Source organism: Eptatretus burgeri, chromosome 6, assembly GCF_056783735.1.
Source record: "Eptatretus burgeri isolate ZD-2024b chromosome 6, Ebu_testis_v1, whole genome shotgun sequence".
Taxonomy (NCBI): domain Eukaryota; kingdom Metazoa; phylum Chordata; class Myxini; order Myxiniformes; family Myxinidae; genus Eptatretus; species Eptatretus burgeri.
In genome coordinates this window covers 104,271,832-104,296,691 of record NC_140966.1, presented here as the reverse complement: position 1 = coordinate 104,296,691, position 24,860 = coordinate 104,271,832, and the positions used below count along the sequence as shown (strand labels likewise).

Here is a 24,860-nt window from a genome sequence, read left to right as displayed (position 1 = left end):
GAAATCCTCAATTTTCTTCCGATTGACTTGAAATTTGAAGAGGATTTATATTTCAGGCCACTGAATTCAAGCGGCCAAATAATTTTGAGGTAAAAATGGATCAAAAGGTCAACACAGGCCTTAGGTCAACAACTTCGGTGAGATTTCTAAAATTCTCAATTTTCATCCGATTGACTTGAAATTTGAAGAGGATTTATATTTCAGGTCACTGAATTCAAGCGGCCAATTAATTTTGAGGTCTTTTTTTTTAATGGATTTTGCAAGTGCCATGCTCTACATGACATCTTGTTGTGTTTTTTTTTTATTGTCTGTTTGTTTGTGTGCAGGATATCTCAAAAGGTTGTGGACAGATTCGGATGAAATTTGGTGGGCAGGTTGGTTGGGTGTGTGACAAAAAAGAAATGATTCGATTTTGGTGACGACCCGAATCTGGATCTGGATACGAGAATTATTTAATTTTCAAAGTGATTTTTTTTTCACCATTGAGAGGGCCTAAGACGATGTATAGCATGATATTTCAAAAATTTATGGGCCCGATTTGTTCTCGTGGATCAGGCATTATGTGGTGGAGGTATGCGCTCCACCGAGTGCCATTCTAGTTATTATTATTATTATTATTATTATTATTATTATTACTACTAGCAGAGTACCCACCCAACCTGCAATCTTGTTCCAAGCATGCAACACATTCTTCTGATGTATACCTTTATTTGGGCGGTGTATAGGTAACTGACAGCTCTGTATTGGCAAAAAATAGCAATAACCCGGGTTACGTGCATGAAGCAAAAACATACCCACTGCTAATAATTATTCAAGACACCTCACTGGATTAGAAAACTTGGGGATAGGAATACTGTGCTGTAAATTGTGGAGAGACTTGTAATACCAGGGAAAACCTGGAGGTGGCACTGCATTATACACATTTACATGGACAATTTGCTTCCCCTCCCTCCCCCCAATACCACCAGCAAAGATAAAAACACCCCTATACATTAATCGGGGTCACGCTGATCCTATGTAGCAAGTCTGGTTGTAATCGGCCCAGAACTGTAGGAGGATCAGTGCGACAAACAAACACACAAACACCGGTCCATGAATTATATAGTAGCAAGGATAAGGGAAGAAATTGGGAAGTAATTGTGAATTTAACATTCCATCTTTATTTACTATTCAGATTGTTCTTAACAAACGGGGACAGGAACAATGCAGGCATGATGGGCCGAATGGCCTTCCCATCCATCCATTGGGACCGTGCTCTGTAAAGAGCGTCGGTGCTGCAGAAGCAGTCTCCTGGGCTGTTGCGCACAATCCTGGACGGGTCACCACTCCGACACAGGATACTCGAAAGGCTCAATCATCCCAGCAAGCTGGTACTCATTCTGCCAACCTCGGAAGGATGACAGGCTGAGTCAATCCCACCTGGTATTAATTCAATGGCAGAGCGGGATTCTAAGCCCACCAGCCTAACCACTAAGCCAACACCAGGCATGAGTGGCCTTCTCATGCGCCAAAGTTCCCTGTGTATCTTTGCGTAACGTTGTTAAGAACGGGAAGAAATGGGGAGGAAGGACAGAGAGTTGGGGGTGGGAGATTGAGGTGGAGGGGAGTGGGGTTGAGTGCTTGGGATTTGGGGCAGTTGAGGACTTGAATAAGAAAAGGGGAGAGAATGACAGAATTGGGATGGGGAGGGAGGCAGAGAGGGGACACAGTTGTGATCGAGAGGTTTGACTTTGGGTTGGGAGGGGGTTTGATGATTTGAAGAAATGGGGAGGGGAGCACAGAGTTTGAGTGTAATGGTAGGGGAGAGCAGAGAGAGGACCGAATTGGGAGGGGGTTGAGGGTGTGTGTGTGTGTGTGTGTGTACCTAAAGTCTCATTTTACATTATGCAGAATTTCCATGAGTCCCAGATAATCCCGTTGGGTCTTTTGTGTCCTCAGGGTCTTTTGGGTCCTTGGGGTCAGAGGTCAATCAGTGAGTGCCTTGGAGTGTTTTAGGCCCAAATTTTTTTTAGTTTTGTTTAAAAATAAGTTGGATTTTTTTTGGATCCTTTTTTTGTTAATCACTCGATAGTACTGAAGCCTTTGTAGCGATGTGAAAGGTAATATTAAATGATCTCCAACCCCATTCCTTAGTGGGTTTAGGGAAGTGTTTTAGGTCCTTACAAACATTTTTGTTTCTTCAAAATGACAACAGGATGAGACCACCACTTGGCAATGCTGGGTACCCCTGCTAGGATTATTTATATATTTTATTTTGGGGGGGGGTGGTTGTTGTAAACACACACCTCAAGACAAATCAGATAACCTTGAAACAACATCCAAAAGCAACTGAATAACCTGTTATTAATCATTTACTAATGTAACCATATTTTCTGTTTTGTAGAACGGTCTAAGTTGTCGACGCTTTTATAATTTGCACAAGAAAATGGGATGGAAAGAGAGCAATAGGTGTAGTTGAGGCTCTGATGAGAAAAATCTCATCATTGAATTATTTCCCACTCCTGACACCAATAATTACCTTGGTTTTTATGCCGAAGTTGGGTCGTCACATGAACTCGTTATAAACAATGTTTATTGCAAAGCAATATCTTTTGTCAAAATTTCAACCAAGTGGCATCTCTTACCAAATGCAATAGTCCTCGATGCTGAATGCATGTGAGTGAGTGGCTTGCTTCGAAGATGTCCTGCAAAACACCTACATCTGACATCATTTTCATTCCCTTCCATTCCCTTCCTGTCCGCCGAAGAAAGTGTTGGATGTGTCCAACCTTCCATTGTACCTTCTTTTTTATTTCTTCGATTTGCTCCTGCCATTGAGGAATGAGCAAAGCCTGTGAGTTTTGACACATGTTGTGAATGCAGGAGAAACGTGTGCGACTGTAATATGGCATGGACCCTTGGCACTCGGCAGATAACAATGAATGCCGAAAATTGTCTGGCTTCGAACCAAAACGTTTCTTTTGAATCCTGTACTGCTGTGGTTCTTGCCAGCAAAAGTTGATAAATCATTTTATCAGCAGTTGTCCCCTTGACTCCAGATTCTGTAATTATTAGCATTGTGGGGAAGTGAACGAGCCGCTAGACGTCTGTTTAGCAGTTGGTGACTTTTACAAGCGTGTGTGTGTGTGTGTGTGTGTGTGTGTGTGTGTGTGTGTGTGTGTGTGTGTGTGTGTGTGTGTGTGTGTGTGTGTGTGTGTGTGTGTGTGTGTGTGTGTGTGTGTGTGTGTGTGTGTCTGTGACCGCTGTTTCTTGACAACCACTGGTCAGATCTAATTGAAACTTGCCAGGTATATTGCTGGGGACCTGAGGATGTGCCTTTTCAAGGTTTGATATTAATTGGACAAGTGCTTCCAAAGTTATGGCCATTTATTTACCAAACCAATGACATGACACGTTGCTGCGGCCATTTATTTACCAACCAATGACATGACACGTTGCTGCGGAGGCGTGGCTGCGTAGGCTGGTGCGCGGCCGACCGACGATGACGTCACGGGACGTGCCGGTTACATTGCAGCGAATGTCATGGCAAGCAAAGACAGGGAGGTAAACTTGATTTAATTTGGATTTTAATTAACTCTTTGTGTGGAAGTGTGGTTGTCGCGAGAATGCGAGAGCGAAGGAACGGCCTGTGCGGTTGTTGTTTCTGGCTTGTGGTTTAAATTTTTATTTACTTATTGTTATTATTTTTTTTGCACGTGAGAACGAAGGAACGGCCTGTGTGGTTGTTGTTTCTGGCACGCGGTTTGAAAGTTTTTGTTTGTTTGTTTGCACCTACGGGCATGCACTAGTATATACAAATTATTGGTTCATGGAAGATCAAGTGTGAACCATATGTTTTTGGTAAATTTTACGTTGGCCATCTTGGTGTTCTCATCTCAACATGTATGTACGTTACAGTGTGGGGATCCTAGGTTCAAATTCCATATACCATGTTGCTTTGATCCATTGTCAACTGTTGCAATTCTGGCACATCTGCAATGGTTTTCGGAATGGTGTTGCATCCTACAATTGTAATCGTTTATATGTTACAGTATGTTTTAATAAGGAATATAATATAATATAAGGAGATTATGAGTGAGGTAAATAGGTCTTAACTACACGTGCTAATTACTGATGCCAGTCTTCAATCCAATTTATGCTATTTCTTGCAATCCCAAACACACCTCGCTCCGAATATGAATGTAACACCTTCCTCAGCCATAAGAACTCGACACTTTCTCCACCCCAGCCATCCCTGGTTGTACATACCCCCCCCCCCCCAGAAACTCTTGCTTGGAATATTGACAGTTGGTTGGGAAAGTTTAAGGATTATATTTGGAAGTTAGACCTGGAGTTTTCATTTCCTCAAGAAAGGGTTGATGTTAAATAAATGGATTGCACGTGGATTAATGTCACTGATTGTGATTGGCTTTCTTTTGACGACGAAAAAGACAGCCTTAACATCGATTGAAGAGTGCTTGGCGAAAAACTCGGTTTGATTGTTCACTTTCCTTGCTCCGCAGGATAATTAAACTCAATGATGGACAACCTCCTCTTACCTACAAACGTTTCCAGGCACTCGTGAGCCGGATGGACCCGCTGGAAAAGCCCATGGATACACTGAGCCCAAAAGTGATGGGTGCATGCCGCACACCTCTTTGGGATGATCACGACGAACGTTACGGTGTTCCCACCCTCGAAGAACTCGGTATGAAGGTTTTCCTTATTCTTATGGCAAAGCCACTGTTTAACGGTCCCATTACTATATAGAGGTTCCTTTTACCAATGTTGAACGCTTACTCAACCTCGTGACCCAATAGGTTTTGATACAGAAGGCCTGAGCTCAGCCGTTTGGCAAGGTGGAGAAATGGAAGCGCTGACTCGCCTAGACAGGCACCTGGAAAGAAAGGTAAGAATGGCTCACGGCATGTGGGGAGCTTAACAATAACTCCCTTCTAGTTCAGCAATTTTGTTTCCGAGTGCATCTTAAGGATAATACTGCTTTCATAAACAAGCAACATCCTTGTTGTAGATGAACACCGTCTTTTCAAGCAGCTTTGCAATCGTCCCCCCTCTCCCCGAATAATGGGCACGTACCACCGTCTCCTCTGTTTTCACTTTGTAATGAAATAAAGTCAATCAGGGGCCGGTATCCATGCCGCAGGTTGCAAAACAAAATAAATATCCATTCATATACAAAATCCGTAGTGGGCTTGCTCCACAGGGTCATGTGAGGGCATTGTATTTTGGGGACTTTTCTGAGAAATACCTGACGGGGCGAGTCGATGGCAATGAGCCGTGCCATGCAAACATTGTGATTAGGCCGAGTTGCCAATTCGGGCTTTGTGTGTTGGCTTGTGCAGTCATGTTCTTGAATCATGCAATTCATCTCTTTTTGTGATGATCTACGCTTAAAGTCCGACACGATCCACGGAAGCACGACCATAGTGGCTTTCTTTGAGCACTACCCTCGTGGCTTTCTGAATTTTGACAATGGGACATGTGCATTCTGCCTGCCAAATATATATATATATATATATATATATATATATATATATATATATATATATATATATATATCTCTCTTCTCTCTCTTCTCTTTTCTCTTCTCTTCTCTCTCTCTTCTCTCTCTTCTCTTCTCTCTTCTCTCTCTTCTCTCTCTTCTCTTCTCTTCTCTCTTCTCTCTCTTCTCTTCTCTTCTCCTCTTCTCTTCTCTCCTCTTCTCTTCTCTCTTCTCTCTTCTCTCTTCTCTCTTCTCTCTTCTCTCTTCTCTCTTCTCTCTTCTCTCTTCTCTCTTCTCTCTTCTCTCTTCTCTCTTCTCTCTTCTCTCTTATCTCTTATCTCTTATCTCTTATCTCTTCTCTTCTTCTCTTCTTCTCTTCTTCTCTTCTTCTCTTCTCCTCTTCTCTTCTCTTCTCTTCTCTTCTCTTCTCTTCTCTTCTCTTCTCTTCTCTTCTCTTCTCTTCTCTTCTCTTCTCTTCTCTTCTCTTCTCTTCTCTTCTCTTCTCTTCTTCTCCTCTTTCTCTCTTTCTCTCTTTCTCTCTTTCTCTCTTTCTCTCTTTCTCTCTTTCTCTCTTTCTCTCTTTCTCTCTTTCTCTCTTTCTCTCTTTCTCTCTTTCTCTCTTTCTCTCTTTCTCTCTTTCTCTCTTTTTCTCTTTCTCTCTCTCGCCCTACCTTCATGATTGCCCCTCCACTACTCTCGGAATCGTCCTCAACCCCACAATCGATTAAACTTCCTTGAAGGAGCAAAGTACCAGGAATGGCACAAAAGGATTGCAGTTAAAATGTCCGGCATGAATGGAAAAGTGGAGTGGAAGTGAGCTTTTGGTTTCCAACCCAGATGGTAACAGTCACCATTTTGTTGATTCGATCATCAGTTGAACATTGGCCCGTTAGTGGTGGACTAACACCTGACGTTGGCCAACCATCATCAATATCTGCAAGAGCAACTGAGCCAATGTTGAACCAACGTTGGCAATGTGGGTGTAACCAATTGTGACGACGCCAACCCAAACCCAAAGTTGGTCCAACGTAGCTGTGTCAGCCAGGAAGGTCCTCCAACATGATCGTAATGGCATATATTTTGGTCGAACAAAAATCCAGCTTTCACGTAATCTTTAAAAATGAATTGTTTCTTTCATTGTGTCAGATTAATTCTTAAGCTGAATGTTTAGCCAAATTTTTCTTTTTTACAAGTACATTGTTTTTCTGGTTTTTTTTCGGCGACATTGATACGAACACTTAGCGTGTCTCTCCATTGCACCACACACAGGCCTGGGTGGCCAATTTTGAACGTCCCCGCATGAATGCCAACTCGCTGCTGGCCAGCCCAACCGGTTTGAGTCCATACTTGCGGTTCGGATGCTTGTCGTGCCGCCTGTTTTACTACAAGCTCACTGAACTCTACAAGAAGGTACAGTATGTGCAAGCAACCACCCATGGAACTTTCATCGGGTCAGAGGGCAAGGCAACAGGTTTTCGAGGCAGTTGGACTTTTCAAAGTACACAATTTTCATTGCCATTCGTTTAAGGGATTATGCGTATATTTCCATTCATCAACGCACACAACATGTTCATTATACATAGTTCGAGTTGAGGTTGTAAGCAGCTGCGCAGTGGATAATGCAAAACTTGCTTGTCTGGTTTGAGTAAAAGTTTGGTGAAAATTTAAGGACTTTTCATTACGTTGTGTAGTGAAAATGGTACTCCTGATTTAGTTGTCATCTCCTAAATGCTTGATAGTCACAATGATTTCCACTATCTTGGTAATTAAGCTGTACTGATTTAGTCATGGTGGCATGTCATGTCTGATCTCTGCAGGTGAAAAAGAACAGCTCTCCACCACTGTCCCTCTATGGACAGCTCTTGTGGCGTGAGTTCTTCTACACGGCAGCGACCAACAACCCCAAATTTGACCGTATGGTGGGAAACCCCATCTGCGTGCAGATGCCCTGGGATCGCAACCCCGAGGCTCTGGCCAAGTGGGCCGAAGGTCGGACGGGTTACCCCTGGATAGACGCTATTATGACTCAGCTCAAGCAGGAAGGATGGATCCACCACCTGGCACGACATGCCGTGGCATGCTTCCTAACGCGTGGGGACCTGTGGATCTCCTGGGAGGAAGGAATGAAGGTAAGCAGGGATCGAGGAAGTCAGGCAAGTGAGTTATATGGTGTTGTGAATTTTTTTTTTTCTTGTTCATTAATTAATTTGGTTACAATCTTTTTTTTAAAAGAAACAAAATAATTCCTCATCACGCAAGCCATTTACAATGGAGGTAAACTGGTGGTCATTTCTACAATAGGTATTCGTCCAAGTAGACGTACATTGGTGAGAGTTCCGCTCGCTACAACACACAACTTTGATGTCTAATCCCTGAACAAAGTAGATCCGAGTGTCATACCTGCTCTTCGCCACTAGTGCAAAAACAATCCACCTCTCGATCACATGCCTGACTTAATAATACAGGTGTGTGGGGGGAGAGGGGTGGATGGTGTGGGCGGTTAGGTTTGAGGGAAGGAAGGATTACCACAGTGACTGCGGTTTCAACTTGCAGCCAAATATAGCTTGCCAATGCAATGTAATTACACTTTATAAGCTCCTAATTATAGAGGAACCTGGTAGTGTTGGAGAAAAACACCTGGTGTCCTCACGTACCCCCTTTTCTGTTTGTTTATTTCTGGTCACGTTTTTAACAGGACAGGAAGGTTAAATAAACGTCTTGACCATAACACAGACCATTTAAAATTTAAAAAATCATACAAAAATTAACGTTTTCACCATTTGGAAGACGAATTTGTGCGTCCGCGCAATGTCCACAGATGGTTGTGCACGAATGTCCTGGAAAGTCACCACCAATGTTAAATGGTATCGTCACGTATTCAAACGTAAAACCATGCATCACAGTTTGCATATTGGTGGGACCCCGTTTCATTGGGCCTCCTGCTGTGCTTCAGGTGTTTGATGAGTTCCTGCTTGATGCCGACTGGAGTGTGAATGCAGGCAGCTGGATGTGGCTATCCTGCTCATCTTTCTTCCAACAGTTTTTCCATTGTTACTGTCCTGTAGGATTTGGCCGACGCACAGATCCCAATGGAGACTATATACGGTGAGACCACACAGCCATTCGTTTTTATAGGGTGGACCAATGTTGGTGAGGGAACAGAATAATGTTGGAAGAATAACAACAAATGGTGGATGGTGTGCGAATCGGCGAACATGTGCTGTTGTTGGCAGATAGATTCTTAAAAGTGTTGTTCACACAGATAATGCAACGTAACTAGCCCGTATTAATTCCCAAAACACTTGATCCATAGAAAGGTTTTGACATTCACATGAAGATAGTCAATGTGTGTCAGGTAGCATGACTTGAACTAGTTGTCATCACAAAAATGTCTCGCAGTCAATCACTTGATTACAATCACACATGAGAATTGTTTAAAAAAAAAAGTGCCCTGAGATGGAGGGTCGGTGCTCTGGAATGGAGGGTCGGCACCCTGGATTGGTGAGATGGCGGGTCGGCGCCCTGGGATGGTGGGTCTGCGCCCTGGGATGGTGGGATGGCAGGTCGGTGCCCTGGGATGGTGGGATGGCAGGTCGGTGCCCTGAGATGGTGGGTCGGCGCCCTGGGATGGTGGGATGGCAGGTCGGTGCTCTGGGATGGTTGGATGGCAGGTCGGCGCACTGGGATGGCGGGTCAGTGGTGCCAGTGATAACTCGCCTACTCTTCACGAAAGACATCCCCATGGGATCTTTAACGTCCACTAGCTAATTCTGGCAGACATCACACCTGGCTTCACATCCATCAGAGGCACTCAATGAGGCCTCACTTGGCTTGCAAAACACCGGGATGGCAGTTTATAGCTAGGCCAAGATTCTAACCTAGGTTTGACAGCTGAGAGGGGAGTGCACATACCTCGAGGCCATCCTGTCAGCCTAACTATACAAAATATACACATGGTGACATGTGGAACTATGCATTTAATTTATACAGCATCACTTATGTACGTCTTTACAAAATTTGTTGTTAAGGAATGAAACTATGGCAAATCCTCTTTGTCTCTTTGCTGATGACTCCACCCTCTGCTGTACCATCTGTCATCCCTCAGATCGGTAAGCAGCAGCCTCTTCGCTCACTGCAGATCGGGATAAAATCACAAACTGGTCCAACATGTGGAACATGTCTTTCAGTCCTGACAAATCTCACACTTTCACTATGTCTCTCTGAAAGGACCATCTACTTTCTCAACAATCCTCTGGAAGAAATCCTTTCGTTAAAACTTTTTGGCCTTACTATCTGCCATGATCTTTCCTGGGAAAGCCACATCTCTAAGCTGGCCTCCAAAGCCAGTTGCTGATTGGACATCCTCCATCATGCAAAGTCCTTCCTCAGCACACCTGAACTCCTGACCATGAGCTCCTGACCACGTACAAAGCTCATCCGCAGCCTGATGGAGTCCTGCCCTCTCCCCTATGGGCTGGTGCTCGTCCTCTCACCTTTCTCGGCTTCACGCTGTGGAAACCAAGACATTTAAGATCATTGGTATCTCTTAAGATGAGGCTGAGTCTTTGGATCTTTCACTCTCTCACTGCAGGCAGGTCGGTGGTCTTTCTGTCTTCCACCATCTCCTCTCTGGCCTCGCCCCCCCCCTTCACTCTATCTATCTGTCCCGCCCATATTTCCGCAGAGCGCTGAAGGTCCGCCAACAACCCCCTTTCTGGTAAAACTACCAAAATCAAATCAAGAACCGCTGCTCACCTTCACTCTTTCATTCCTCTTTTTCCCCACCTTTGGAACAAACTCCCACACTCTCTTCAATCCCATTCTTCCCTCCAGGTCTTCACAACAGCCGTTCATCACCATCTCTTATCTTCTCCCATCCAAATCCTCAATCTTTTCTTCCCCCATTAATCCAACCCAAACCCACCTCCTTCATATTCCCTGTTTTCCTTCCTGAAAGTCCCTGTAGTGTCCATCTTGTTTCCCCCCCATGTACCTCGACCCATCCCTTTCCCTTCCACAGATCTCCTCATGTGTCTGTTCCCCACTGTTTTGTGCTTCCCTCTCCCGTCCCTCTTGTCTCCTGCTCCCCTTGTTATACGTTCTGTGTGTTAGCTCTCATATGAGCCTCGACATTGTCGATTAAAGAAATTAATTAATGGGTGCCATGACTGAAGAGTGGCCTCTGTAGTTTTCAGCTAAATGAAAATTCACCAATTTCAGGCAGTGTATAAATTTTAGGGTTATTTTTATACTTTTGGTCTCTTGTGATGTTTTGATTTCACTCTGTAAATTTACTACTTTTCTTTGATATGCATTCATTGTTCCTTTTGCCATTTTCCTCAAACAAATGTGATAAAATCCCATTTTTTGTTGTTTTTTTTATCTCGCCTCGACCATCACTCGTACACCAACCTTCAGTCGCTACATCCCACTGCTGCGTGGTTTCCCAGCCAAGTACATCTATGACCCATGGAATGCACCCGAGGCCGTGCAAAAGGCCGCCCGCTGTGTCGTTGGAGTAGATTACCCGAAGCCCATGTTGAACCATGCGGAGGCCAGCCGACTCAACATCGAACGCATGAAGCAGATCTACCAGCATCTGTCGCGTTACCGTGGCCTATGTGAGTGTCTACTTCTGTCTCTCATCCTGTTCAATATGTACCATGAACACATCTGTTTTTGCATTTTCTGCATTAATTTGTCCTTTCTCTGTAGGTCTCCTGGCATCTGTCCCATCCACTGGAAATGTTGGCTTTTCAAGCTACAACACGGCAGCCTGTACCTTCCGAGGAAATGCCAATCGTGGTGAGCATTACACTTTTGCCAGTGCTTCAAATGTTCCACAATTACTTTATAAAGTCTAGTCAATGGGGTTGTCATATATTTCCTATCAACACAGGTGCTCGATATGCTACAGCATGGTTTTTCAATCGGTTAATGGATGATAATCAAATCTGATGAGTTCATGTTCTTCATGGTGTGTCGGCACACAGGTATTGCAGCCAAGGAGGCCGGTGGATTGACTCGAAGACAGGAAACCAAATCGGTCAGCAACATGGGAGGGCAGCAACAGGAAGGTATCAAAATGATTTCACTCTTGCATGTTACATGCCGTACGTACTCCCATAGCGGCTGCCTTTCCCTTTAGATGTATTGAATTTAAATTTGGCCCACATGTTGATCCTCAACAGCAGCCGTTCTCTTCTCACCTTCACCACCAGCGAGCAAGCCACAGGGTAGTGTCATAACCGTTGTTGATGTCTCTACACTTAAGCGAGACTGGACAAGCCCCTTCGGTGAAGACACAGCCTTTCCCCACAACAAGATCACCAAACATGCATCTGACAGAAGTGCCGTTGTAAGTGGGGTCTAATACCACCCTAAAAATGAAAATATATCTTTCTTCCACAGTTTTTTGGTGTGTGTGTGTGTGTGTGTGTGTGTGTGTGTGTGTGTGTGTGTGTGTGTGTGTGTGTGTGTGTGTGTGTGTGTGTGTGTGTGTGTGTGTGTGTGTGTGTGTGTGTGTGTGTGTGTGTGTGTGTCATGTTTTTTGTGGAGTTCTACTGGAGCTTTCTGATGTGGAATGTGATGCATTACAATGATCATCATGATCTCCTGAGTTGATTAGGGTAATTAACGACAAAGAACCCAAAAGAATTCCCATGTTTTTGAACGCATGCCATGTTAAGGTGTATAGAGCAGCTTAATGGGTCCTTCCATGACATGGGATTCTGATTACAAAATATAAAACAAAAAGAATGATAATATTCTAACAAAGCATGCATTAATTAATACTTCTAATAATAGTAGTATCATTTCGCATTAGTAATAACGAACGTATAATGCCTGCTCTTGGCCAAGCACATCTGGGCTTAGTGAAAAGGCAAGATAATGCTCAAGCAGTACGGCAGGCAGCTATGCTACAAGGCCGTGAAGACCAATGAAAATTTGGTCAAATGGACCAACGGGCGCCCCAGTTGGTATAAATGGGCAAATTCCAGTTAGTGCAACTGATTATTACACAAGTTGGCTTGTGTTAAGTCACATAGTCTATCATGAGCAAGCGGGTGCGCTCTCGCACATGTGTGATTCATTTTTCACGTCTGATCAGAACAGATCCAACAAAACGTTTTTGGTGTGGTATACAATTTGATTACCTTCCGTTGATCTGAAGTATAAATTAGTCGGCCGTATGAGTGCAGATCGGCGCTTCGGAACACATCCGAGGTCGAGATGTCCGTAACCATTCCATCCTCCTGATGTGCTGCACGTGATTGCAGGACAACTGAAGAACCACACTTTTGGCGTATTGGAGCATCAAGGTGTCCAGAAGGCAAGCGTCATTCGGTCCCATGTGCTCCCTTTGTTGGCCCTTCAAACTATTGTTCACATCAGAGATTTTGTACCATATCCTTTCTCGGTGTGCTTTTTCCACCAGAAAGTCGTGCTTTGCTGAAGCTCGTACTCCGTCGTAACTGTGCACAGGCAGAACTGTGGACTCTTTTTCAAAGCACTCTGTTTATGTGCATCACAAATAAAATGTAAATATTGATGTGGTTCATTAATTTTGTAAATTGTGTTTTTCTTAGTTGGTATAGTTGAGTTTGGTGCCTGAACTTGACTGTCGGTAGCAGCAGTTCTGCTTCCAAGAAGCACGATACACAGAACTTCCTTTGCATCTTGACAACCTTGTCACATCGTTCATTGTACCGTCCATTAATTGTATTTGTTCTGACACGGATATTCAGTTGTTGCTGGGTCATGAAATTGAGGGAATGGTGATCACATGAATGCAATGACATCACTTCGTGATTTCTGCTTGAAGACGATGATTCGCCGTTTCGGCAAGACTTCCTTCGATTTTTATCATGATTCCTGCAGACTCTTCCTTCACAGGGACCTTAAGGCAGTCATCGCATTTGCTGGTGGATGTTATGGATCCCACAGTGCCTTTGAAAAGAGTGGGCCATTGCACATCGGTACCTTGGCCTAATTCTAAATTGGTGCCCTAATCTCTCAAAAGGTCACTGCATCAGAGAGACAGCCATCCCTCAGTGATTCCATGTTCTAACACACAGAACAAACGGCAATATTGAATCCCATGAAAATATGTTCTGAACTTTAAGTCAATTTAGTGTGAATTGTCCTCTTATTGAGATTATGAAAATAGGAGATTGATCGATTTGAGTTCGTTACTTAAACTGAAGAACCTTGAGGTTATTAAAATGAGGCGATTGCCAACTTTGAGGTCTTCAATGAAGTTTGGAATCCTTAAGGTTGATACTAAGAGGAGATTGATCAGTTTGAGGTCTTCATTTACCTGATTATAGTACCCTGTACTTGTCTACAATGGTTTGTACAGATTTCTGGGACATGTGCAAATTTACTGATGCTGGGTTGTGGGGCAGAAGAGAAATGTACAAAACGTTCTGCCATCTTTTTTAAAGTTTATTTGAGTGTAAATGACCCCTTAGTTCAAAGACGTTTTTCCAAGTTTGGTTACCGTTCATACGTTGTACACATAAATGTTGTTGATTTGTGGAAAATGTAATCCTCGATATTATTGCACTTATCAATGATTGTGTAAATTAATGAACTGTATCTTTGAAAAAATTTAATGTTTGTTCATTGGTACTTTTTATTTAAAAAAAAACAAACAAAAAAATGAATTGAGCGTTGATTAAATGATTCACTCAATTATCGTGTATTTGAGAAAAGTCCAAGTGATGACTGTCCTGTCGTTGAATTTTACAGTTTTATACATTCTCACACTCTCAGAATAACACCTCTCGCCCTCCCTTCCCCAACCCCCCAGAAATTTTCAATATTTGCTGAAAAACTGCAGTTTATTGTAGGTGTTAGTAAAAAGCACTTTTTGTACGTACATGATGTAAAATGTACGTACTGCAAGGTTTTCATTCAGTTGATGTGCTTTGTAAAGTTGTTTTTGTTTGTCCTGTATACTTTTTACCTGCTGCGCAATCATCGCAGTTCGATTTTTGCTGACGACAGACTTGTGAGTACATTTTTATTTAAATGAGATGTATATACGTACAGTATATATTTTCCCTGTTCAGACTTTGAGAGGCTGCAAATAAACTTTTCAGTTGTGACTCAAATTTGTCTGAATCTTTGACGCAGATGAGTGATGTGGAACAGCACTTGAAACATTGTGAGAGGCAGTCTAAAAGGGAAACTAAATTCAGATTTCAACGAGTGGGCTGCGATCGGAGATCGCTGATGGTTTCTGGTACAGCCAACTCATATTAGCCAATTGGTAATACTTCAAATTATGCTTCATAATGAAAGGAAACATTTTTTTCATTGTTTTTCTAAAAGGTGGGGCACAAAACGAAACACGACGGACCGAATTTACAAAAGGCGTTTAAGAGTTCGATGTGTGTGGAATCGCTAATCATGCGATGATCTCCCATTCAAAATTAGTCACCAATCGCCGAAGTGTGATTGACTGATTAATGCGAGATCAAAACCTAATCACAAGCATTTAAAAAGAACTTGCATGTCAGTGAGGGCATGTTCAAGAGTGTTTTTTAAGGGCCCTTGAAGCAAGCATTGCATGCATGGCTTACAATTGATGGTTTACATGAGATCGGGAATATGGATGTGCTCCGAGTGCTTGAATTAGCTTAAGAGGATCGGAAAAGGGAAGTTCGCCGATGTGCATTGAGAATCTTCGAGGATAGATGCAATCCTGTGGAGTATGACTATATCAAATTTGTATGGCAATACAGACCTTCAAAGGAATCATGTTGGAAGCTGATGCATCTCGTGTCAGATGACCCGATTAACCTACGATGAGGAGCAATGCACTCAATCCTCTCCAACAATTGTCCGTGGTGCTGCAATTCTGTGCAAGTGCTTCATTTCAATTGGGAAAAAAAAATTAATCCGGAAAGAATGAAAATTGAAATAACTAATAATTAAATACTGGATAAAAATTGTTCTTTTAAAAGCTGAACATCGCGGACAACAAAACTAAACACGTAATGTCTCCCTCCAGGAACCATAAAGCGTGGCAATATCCCTGGGTGCTCACCTGGTAGTGGCTGGACAAGAAAACCAGGGAACCACTGGGAGGCATGGATGACCCACAAAAGATGTAAAGGAAGAGAAAGTAAATATCGATGGATTTTTTTTTTGTTTGTTTTTTTGAATGATGTGAACAAATTTTGGTACATCATGGGTGATGAAGGTTGTGGTGAAGTTTCATCAAAAATTGTGTGTAGTTTCTCGAAGAAAGCAAATACCTATTTGGGGGGCAACCCCGCCACAGTCCACCTAAGTAGGGTGAATATACTGATTCTGGCTCACTTTCCCCCATGTTAATGAATGGGGGATTCTCAGCGATTCATATTTTTTTCCCTAAAAATAAACCCCCTTTTTATCCCAACCTGTTGAATTCTCTGCTGTTGAAATATCTAAAACATGTAAGTGAATGCAGATTTTAATAGCCTCCCCTTTTAGCCGCAGAGCACTTTTTTTCAAATAACCAATGCATATTGTTTAGCTCACTCACTGAACCTATAAAGATTTGTTCATTCTCAAATTCCTTCAATAGTTTAATTTTCTTTGCACAATAATTTTTCTTCATATCTTTATAAACATCATCAGTTTTTATATCTCGAATAAAACTATCAGTGTCCATATACAACAATGAAACATTTTCACCATACTCTTTCTTTCAGTCATTATACAAATAATCATACATCAATATCTTTGATAAATCAAGAACTGCTGTTCCAATATAAATTGGTTTATTGATTACAATACTTTCCCTTTCCATATGAATAGCAGAAAAGTTCTCTGAAAAAACCTCTTCTCTCGCAAATCTTGGTTTATTTATCAATCTGGAAGCTTCTTTCCAAGATGTTGCAAATCTAATGTTTTGCTTGTTTCTAACATTCTCCATTGTCTTTCCAAAGACAGCATTATTCATCAATTTATGGAATTCCCCTTCAAATTTTACTTTTGTATTTGTTCTCATATCTGTTTTGAATGTAATATACTTTGTCATCCAAGAACTTTGTTTACATTTTAAAACTCTATGAATTTAAGCTACTCTCAATCCTTCTCCCAAAAACTGTTTCAAGCTTCTCTGATGCAAAACATATCCCTCTTTATCATAGAATGTTGTTAATAACTTTTCTGTTGATTTACCTTTAATATCAAAACTTTTATGATAATCACTTAACCATTCTTTCTTTGGGGTTTCTTTCTCACATGCAAAAGGAAGGTCTTTATGCTCATTATGAATATCACTCGGGTACCTCAAATCAACTTCAAAATAATAACCTTCTTCTTCCTCATTCAATTCCTCTTGAGAAGAAATAACAATTTTCATCAAAGCCTTTTCATAATCCTTTTCTTCCACCCACTCTAATTTACCATAAGGCAGAGAGTGAGACATTGCCCATCCATACAAATTATTAGCATCAAAATACATCAAATAATTACTATCTTTTTCACTATCATAATTTGGAAGATATTGAATATTTGCTTTAGCATATCTTTTTGAACATACTTGTGATATTCCACCTCTCTTAGACTTCTCACTCATCAAAAGCATATCTACATCACTGATTAAATCTATATCTTGTTTTGTCATTTTCAACATTGCACTCCAAGCTAAACCAAGAGCTGTGAAATAGTGGGCAGGATCTAATCCATAAAAAATTTTCATTATGACAGAGTGATCTAAAAGCTTCAAACACATCAGCTAACAATAAAACATCTGTTTTTAGATACAAATCATGATATTCTCCAAGGTTCTTTATCTTCAATATTTTCCATATTTCTTGTGCGTGTTTATATTCCTTATCACTTATCTCTTCTTTATAAAGGTTATTCTAGAAACTTTCGTTTGAAGGAAGTTGTGTTTCTTTAAATCTCATAAATGAATCCATATAATCATAAGGATAAATTCCCTTACTTGTAAGAATTTTCTCTTTACTTTGAATTTCATTCCTTGTTTGAATTTCCTCTCAAATTAGAATTCCCTCTTTCATCAGAATTTCGTCTTAAAGCAGAATTTCCTCTTCAGTTAGAATTTCATTCATTGTTCGAATTTTCTTTATAATTAGAATTTCATCTTTTGGAAAGAATGAATTAAGATTTGGAAAAGAGCCCCTGGAGCTGAGATTTGATGCAAGGTAGGCTAGTGGTGTTCCCATTAACTTGTAAGAATCTAGAAGCCTAATACGAGTTCAACGTTTTGTGAATATCATTTTTGTAAATGAAATATACTTTTGACTTGTGTTTGTTATGGCAGAAATATTCCCTGGTGTTTTTGAAAGTTCATTTATAAATGGATGTGTATCATAGTTGGCGCTGTTGTGAAGAAAGACTGGAATAAAAGAAGGAAATTTATGATTAAGATTACAACAGGAATGAGCGGGACCTTTATATTTACCAGTAAGATGACAATGATCCCTAACTTTGACCTCTCCCGCAATTTCCTCCTCACAAATATGGCAGATATTGTTCTTTCTAAATTCTAATTTTTCTTCTTCGGTTAATTTCATCAGTTCATTTGTTTCTTTCATTAATTTAGTTAGTCTTATACAATCCTTTTCTAATCGTTTTACAAACTCTTGTGAAGCTTTTTTCCACTATAATGTTCAAGTTTATTATACTTTTCTCCAACAGATGATTTGATATAATAACAGAAACCACAAGGAATATGTTTTTGATATTTATTTGTATATGATTCTTTTGGATTAGGAGAAGCAGTATTTATCTTTTTAAGGATACATTCAAAATCAGCGTATATCTCAAATGGGTGCATGATAGATTTATTATAATCTTCAAAATAAATCTTTTCACAAGGTTTAGGCATTGTAATTACAGCTGATTTATGATAACTAGAATATTTTGAATGTTGTTCTTATCGTTCTTTTGTATGAAATGAATTAAGACATCGTTTACAAGGATATATTTTGTTTGCTGTTCTGAATACCTGAGAAGAGATTAATCTTGATAAATTATTGATGTATGTATAATGTGAATTCTTTCCAACACTAAAATATAAAAAAATCAATGTGTTTCTTCATTTTTATAGTTGTTTGAAATTTTTAATATTTGAACTTTGTTTGTATCCGTTAATCCATATACATTAATATAAAGATTATTCTTTTTCTCAAATTTAGGAATATCTGTTAGTGGCATTGGGAATTTAAAATCTTTATGTCCAAGGTATTCTCATATTTCATATATTGTTTTACTCTTTCTGAATGACAATTTGGTGGTTGTAAGTGAGCAAGAACAGACCAGAGAAAACATTTATTATCATTGTTCTTAATATTAACAACTGCCTTCTTTACTTTTGTTTCTTTTGGTAATTCAATATAAGAAGCTTTAAGAGGGTTTGATTTTTGAATGTGTATATCTAAAAAGATGATTTTTAAAATGTGAAATCCACTTCCTACCACTATATTATCAACATCCTCCTCTTGTCTTGATAGTTCTTCATAAACCCCACTATTCAGAAAATGTTTAAATAATGTTGTAAAATGAAGATCTGTTCTCATTTAAGGAGTTTGTTCTTCATCTTGTCTTTTCCTATTCATTTTCACTCCCATATAAAACTTTAAAGTTTTCATTTCTTTTAATGTCTTTTTAATAGCTTTTTCAACATCAGGTTTCCCTATTTCAATTGATTCAGCTATTGATGATGGACCGGGTTCTCCAAATTGAAAAATCCTTACTTTAATATGATTCTTAAAAGCTCCATCAGTGTTTTCAATATAATAGTCTCCCTTTACTTTAAACTCATTCTTCTTGTGTTTTTGTGATTGAAGGTGCTTCTTGTAACTACTCTTCAAAATATCCTTTGAGCAGATATCACAATGTTTTGTTTTCAACTCAAGAGGAGATATTTGATAAAATAGATTAAATGTGTGTTTGTTGGTTTGAAGGTGTTTTTTATGATATTTATATTCGTGATTACAAACATCGCAGTACATTGTATTCACCATATTTATATAATAAAACTTTGCTTAAACTAAAATTTTCTTGATGAAAATTTTGTTTAATTTATAGGTGAATCTGTGCTTAAAACCATTTTATTCTTCAACTTTTTTCACTTAATAAATACAATATTTCAAGACACAAAAGACAAGTTTGAATCAATCTGTTCATTTGTTAAAGATACGGGACATTTTCACAAAAGCGGGTCAGGTAACGGTAAAGAACAAACTCAAAAATCAACTTTCTTTGATATTCTCGAAATTGTGCTTGAACCCCTTATAAGGCCGAGAAAAATGTTCAAATGATGTCAGCAACGCAGGATCACCATAAGGCCTCTGCACTGACTGGGCAATATGTGCTTGATAAAAATTCTCGGACAGTCTTTACCGTTACCTGACCTGCTTTTGTGAAAATGTCCCTTACTGAGAAATATGTCAAGGATGTAAAAAAAATTTCAGGATTTTGCTGGTCTCCAAGGTATAACTCTTTGGTTGGGTCATCAAGGACGAGCTCGTTTTGTGGGTCTTGGTCGCTCATAAGGTCCTCAACCAAACCAACAATTTCGTCCCAAGTTGTGGCAAAAGCAGTATTTTCATTTTGTATTTCAGATACAATTTCCTGTGAGAGAAAATAATAATGTATTAATTAAGTGATTTCATTATTAAATGATTATATGCTTAAATCAAACTCTGTAAATAGGAAAATAAAATCTTACCTGAATAGATAAGAGGTTTGAATCCAGTTCATCAACTTGAAGGTTTAGTTCCATTCAAGTAGTCAATCTTCAAGGAACCCCAAAGTCATCCCACTCAACTCAAGCTCAGCACAGCACTCCATTGTCAGTAAAAGTAAAAAAATGTTTGAAATGGAGTCTGGGTTTGAAGCTTTTATAGACAAAGACTGGTTGCTGTGGTTTCCTTTTTTAAAATGGAGAATTCTTTGAAAATTCCCTGGGCAAGCTCAGGCAAGCCTTCATTGGGAAATTTTTCAAAAACATAACATTCTAGAATTTTCTAGTGAATTCTTTGTGAGTCAGAGATTAACTGGAAATGATGTAAGAGCAGGTGGGGCTTAGAAAAAGTGGGCGTGGCTTATGAAAAGACCTCATTAAAGGTGGGTGGGGCTTAAAAAGTGGGCGTGGCTTATTTAAAAAATAATCTGAGGCTCAGGAGGTAGTCAGGTGAGATCAATGAGAGAAGTATATCATTTCATAATGACACAAAAGGGGTATCTTGAAAAATATAAAGATTCAAATGTTTTATTTTTAAATATTTTAGATGGGGATTATTGTGCAAAGAAAATTAACCTATTGAAGGAATTTGAGAATGAACAAATCTTTATAGGTTCAATGAGTGAGCTAAACAATATGCATTGGTTATTTGAAAAAAGTGCTCAGCGGCTAAAAGGGGAGGCTATTAAAATCTGCATTCACTTACATGTTTTAGATATTTCAACAGGTTGGGACAAAAGGGGGTTTATTTTTAGGGAAAAAAATATGAATCGCTGAGAATCCCCCATTCATTAACATCGGGGAAAGTGGCCCAGAATCAGTATATTCACCCTACTCACCTATGCCCCGATTTTTATCATGTCGTGAACAAATTTTGGTACATCATGGGTGATGATGTACCAAAGGTTGTGGGCAAGTTTCATCGGAATTGTGTTTTGATTCGGAGAAGAAAACAAATACACAGTATTTTGGGGGGCAACCCTTGCCCCGTGTACCACCTTCGAACCCCATTTTTCCCCCTTGCTTTTTCTTCATGGTGTAAACACACTGGTATATCAAGGGTGCTGAAGGTTGTTGTCAAATTTCATCAGAATTGTGTGTGTGTTTTCTGAGAGGAAAGAAAATACCTTTTAGGGGTAACCGCCCCCCCCTGCAAGTCAGGTCAGGCGAGGTATGGGAGCATGCGCCGGAGCAGCGTGTCACTGTGTCCCCTTTCCGCCGGTACTCCAGAGGCCCCCGTCTGGCCATCCTCCAGACAGATGCCTGGCCCATCCCCATCTCCTTGAGATGTTGATAAATCTGCTGCAACTACAAGCCTCCTCCACTCACGAGACTCCCTCGCTGAGAGAATCTGTTGAGCAGGATCAGCATCAAGAAAATGAGCCACATGTCCATACAGCCGCAGCTGACGCTCACGTACTATGCAGGTAACAAATCTCATTTGAGTCTCTCTCAGCAACCACGAGTTGGACACAAAGTCCAACCAGAGATAGCCAATGACTCTCCGAATTGACCTGGTACCAAGGAATTAAGTTACCATCTCAGATCGCTAGTCAGAGTCCAAGTCTCGCATCTGTACAGCAAGAATGGAAGCACCAAGGACCTGAAGACTCAGACTTTCATCCTCCTGCACAGGTGCCGGCAGTGCCACACCCCATGATCCAGTGAATCCATGACTCCCCAGGCTCGACCCAGACGTCTATTGACCTTTGCCTCACAGCCAGCAGAGACAGGAATATCACTGCCAAGGTAAGTGAATCTCTCCGTGACCTCAAGATCCTCACCACAAACACGTACAGACAGGACAGCAGCATCCAATATGTCATTGAAAGACTGGAACTGAGTTTTAACCCAGGAAACCCATAATCCCAGCGGCTCAGACTCCTCATTCAGCACCTCGAGACGCCCTAAAAGGATATCTCAAGTCACCACAAAGATGACTGCATAATCTGTGAAATCAAGGTCAGAAATCTTGACATTCCCAAACGATGCACTGCAGCTTGAATCTCTCCGACATTGTCCCAGGAATCCAGTCCATACGAGTGCTGCAAAGTGTGGGGGCCAGTACACATCCCTGATGAACCTCAGTACCAACTGGAAATAAGTCAGAGATGGTATCACCACATCTCATCGCACTCTCAGTACCACAGTGTTGTTCAGACATCAGATTGATCAGATTTGTTGGCACCCCAACAAGACCAATAATCCTCCAGAGGGCATCCCGATTCCCTGAATCAAACGCTTTACAGAGATCAACAAAAGCTGCAAGCAGCCCCGGCCGAAACTCTCATCTGCATTCGGTGAGGACCCAAAGAGCAAGGAGACGGTCAATCGTTGACCTCTTTGGTGTAAAGCCTCACTGCTCTGGACGCTGGTGCTCAAGCAGATGGTGGCGAACCCTATCAAGAATTATCCGAGCAAAGACCTTGCTCGGCACTGACAGCAGCGTCACCCCTCGATGTTGTTGCAGTCTTGGCGATCACCCTTCCCTTTCCAGAGAGGGACAACAAGGCCCCTCGTCCAGTCAGTTGTGATGATGCCTGTGTTCCATGCAGAGCACAGAACTGCATGCAACTACAAGAGTACAGCATTTCCACCAGCCTTAAGAAGTTCATCATGGATGCCATACATTCTAGGAGCTTTACACAATTTCAGCTGGTTCACTGCAGCCCGTGTTTCCACAAACGAAAGTGGACCACAGTTGATTGGAGGGTCAGCAATAGGGATTGTAACACCCCTGACATCCAACTTGACAGCTGGTGGATCAGCCTGGTACAGCCGCTCAAAGTATCCGGCCCAGCGGGCATTCACTTCAGGCTCTTCTGTCAAGAGCCCATCACCCTCTGCTCTAACTGCAGAACACCGAGGGATGGGCTTGGAGGAACGCAAAGCGAATTCCCCTGAAAGCAAGGTGAGAATCACTTGACCACAGTTGATGCTCTACCCCTCCCTCCCACCGATTCCTCGCACATAGGCCTCCTTGTCCACCCTTAGCGCACGTACAGTTTTATGCCTCAGTTCCCTGAACAGCTCAGCTCTGCCATTCAGCCTGGCCCTGCGACTCTGGTCAAGGGTATCCAGCATCCCTTGATAGACCAAATTCTTCTTCGCCCTAGAGCGAGTTCCAAGACAACGACTGGCAACATCAAGGACGGTGGTCTTGAAGGCACTCCACAACTCTTCAGGATCCCCCAAAGCACGCAGACACCCCAAATCTCCACCCAGGCTGTTTGCAAACTCCTCAGCTGCCCTCATCCTTGAGCTTGCCAACATCCGCTGAGGTTGGGATGGTACCATTCTCCGGGATTTAAGCTGCAACTTCAAAGTTGCTCCAACAAACCTGTTGTCAGTGTTGAGGAACTGAGCACTCAGGTAGGCACTGCACTTCTGGATGATCCTCCATCGACCACAAATGAGCACATGGTCAATCTCCTTTGCCACACTGTCAGCATTGGAATACGAAGTCCAGCGATGAGCCTGTGGACACTGAAACCATGAACCAGCCACTCTAAGTCCATGACTTCTTGCAAAGTCAAGGAACTTAGTGCTATTCTGGATCACAGTTACAGACCCATGGGGACCAACACATGTCTCATAACCATCCCTATCAGTTCCAGTCGATGCATTGAAATCCCCCGAGACTGGAAGAGTATCTCGCCTGGGGCACTGATCAACCACAGACTCGAGCGTGGCATGGAATGCTTTCTTCACGGTGAGATCACTCGCCTCAGTCGGAGTATATTCAGAGACCAGGGAAATTACACCCAAGGAGTGATGAATCCTTCATCTCATAATACGCTCGTTGACCGGTGTTACCTCAATTATCATTGGGGTCAGCTTATTAGACACAGCTACAGCAACTCCTTGGGCATGGTAACCATCAGAGCGACCAGACCAATCGTAGGTATAACCACCTACAATGATCTCGCCGCAATCCGGTCTCCGAACCTCAGAGAGTGCTGCTATACCGATCTGCAAATGCTTGAGCTCAGATGATAACAGAGACAGTTGATGATCCCCTCTTCGGGAGAGAACATTCCAGGCACTCACCCGAAGGGAACACCTCAGGTTAACCCAGGGAGTCCGCCGTTTGGTGGACGACACCAAACAGGTGGGAAAAAGAGGAATAAAGAGTGTAGGTGAGTAGTGGTTCTGGATTTCGACAGTTTCACTGGGATGCTGGTGGATTCATGCATCCTGCAGTTACCTGGGGATGGGGTGGACAAAGCACGGAGAGGGCAGAGGGTGCAAAAAAAAGAAAGGCGGAAGAAAACTGAGACCACCTGTTAGCGATGGTGAAATGATCGTCTCATAGAGTGAGCTTCATCGTGAGGGGTTCCAATGATCTTGAAAGCCCTTTTTTCCACAGCATCAAGCTAAACAAGATGAGAGGCAAGGTAACCAGCCGAGGCAGGAGAGCAATCAAGCTGTGGATGAAAGCCTTGTGCATGGACAGAAGCTCAGATTTATCAAGGAAGGATGGAGGATGCCCAGTCGGTGCTTTTTGTGAGAGAAAACTTTGCACGACAGAGGATGCCGAGTCAGTGCCTGGCTTTGGAGGCCAAGTTTGAAATGTAGCTTGCCAAAGAGAGAGATCATGGTTTCGATTGAGACCCAAGAGTTTGAGAGACTGAACCTCCAAGAGGAATGAGGAGGATTTCA

At 41.7% G+C, this 24,860-nt stretch overlaps 1 protein-coding gene across 5 annotated transcripts in view; it reads left to right on the top strand.

Annotated features, from left to right (window-relative positions):
* Positions 1 to 14,507, top strand: part of CRY1 (cryptochrome circadian regulator 1) — a 31,554-nt gene extending 17,047 nt beyond the window's left edge. For 3 of the 5 annotated variants that reach the window (XM_085886518.1, XM_085886516.1, XM_085886519.1), the window contains 10 exons: positions 4,503 to 4,687; positions 4,800 to 4,888; positions 6,752 to 6,892; positions 7,300 to 7,611; positions 8,436 to 8,587; positions 10,901 to 11,103; positions 11,198 to 11,287; positions 11,476 to 11,559; positions 11,674 to 11,840; positions 12,763 to 14,507. In XM_085886518.1, coding sequence (XP_085742644.1) covers positions 4,503 to 4,687; positions 4,800 to 4,888; positions 6,752 to 6,892; positions 7,300 to 7,611; positions 8,436 to 8,587; positions 10,901 to 11,103; positions 11,198 to 11,287; positions 11,476 to 11,559; positions 11,674 to 11,840; positions 12,763 to 12,771 — 1,432 coding nt within the window. In that variant the 3' untranslated portion in view covers positions 12,772 to 14,507. Of the gene's footprint in view, positions 1 to 3,251; positions 3,544 to 4,502; positions 4,688 to 4,799; positions 4,889 to 6,751; positions 6,893 to 7,299; positions 7,612 to 8,435; positions 8,588 to 10,900; positions 11,104 to 11,197; positions 11,288 to 11,475; positions 11,560 to 11,673; positions 11,841 to 12,762 lie in introns of those variants that run through there. The other 2 variants (XM_085886520.1, XM_085886517.1) reach the window with 2 other exon arrangements.
* Positions 14,508 to 24,860: the final 10,353 nt, after the last annotated feature.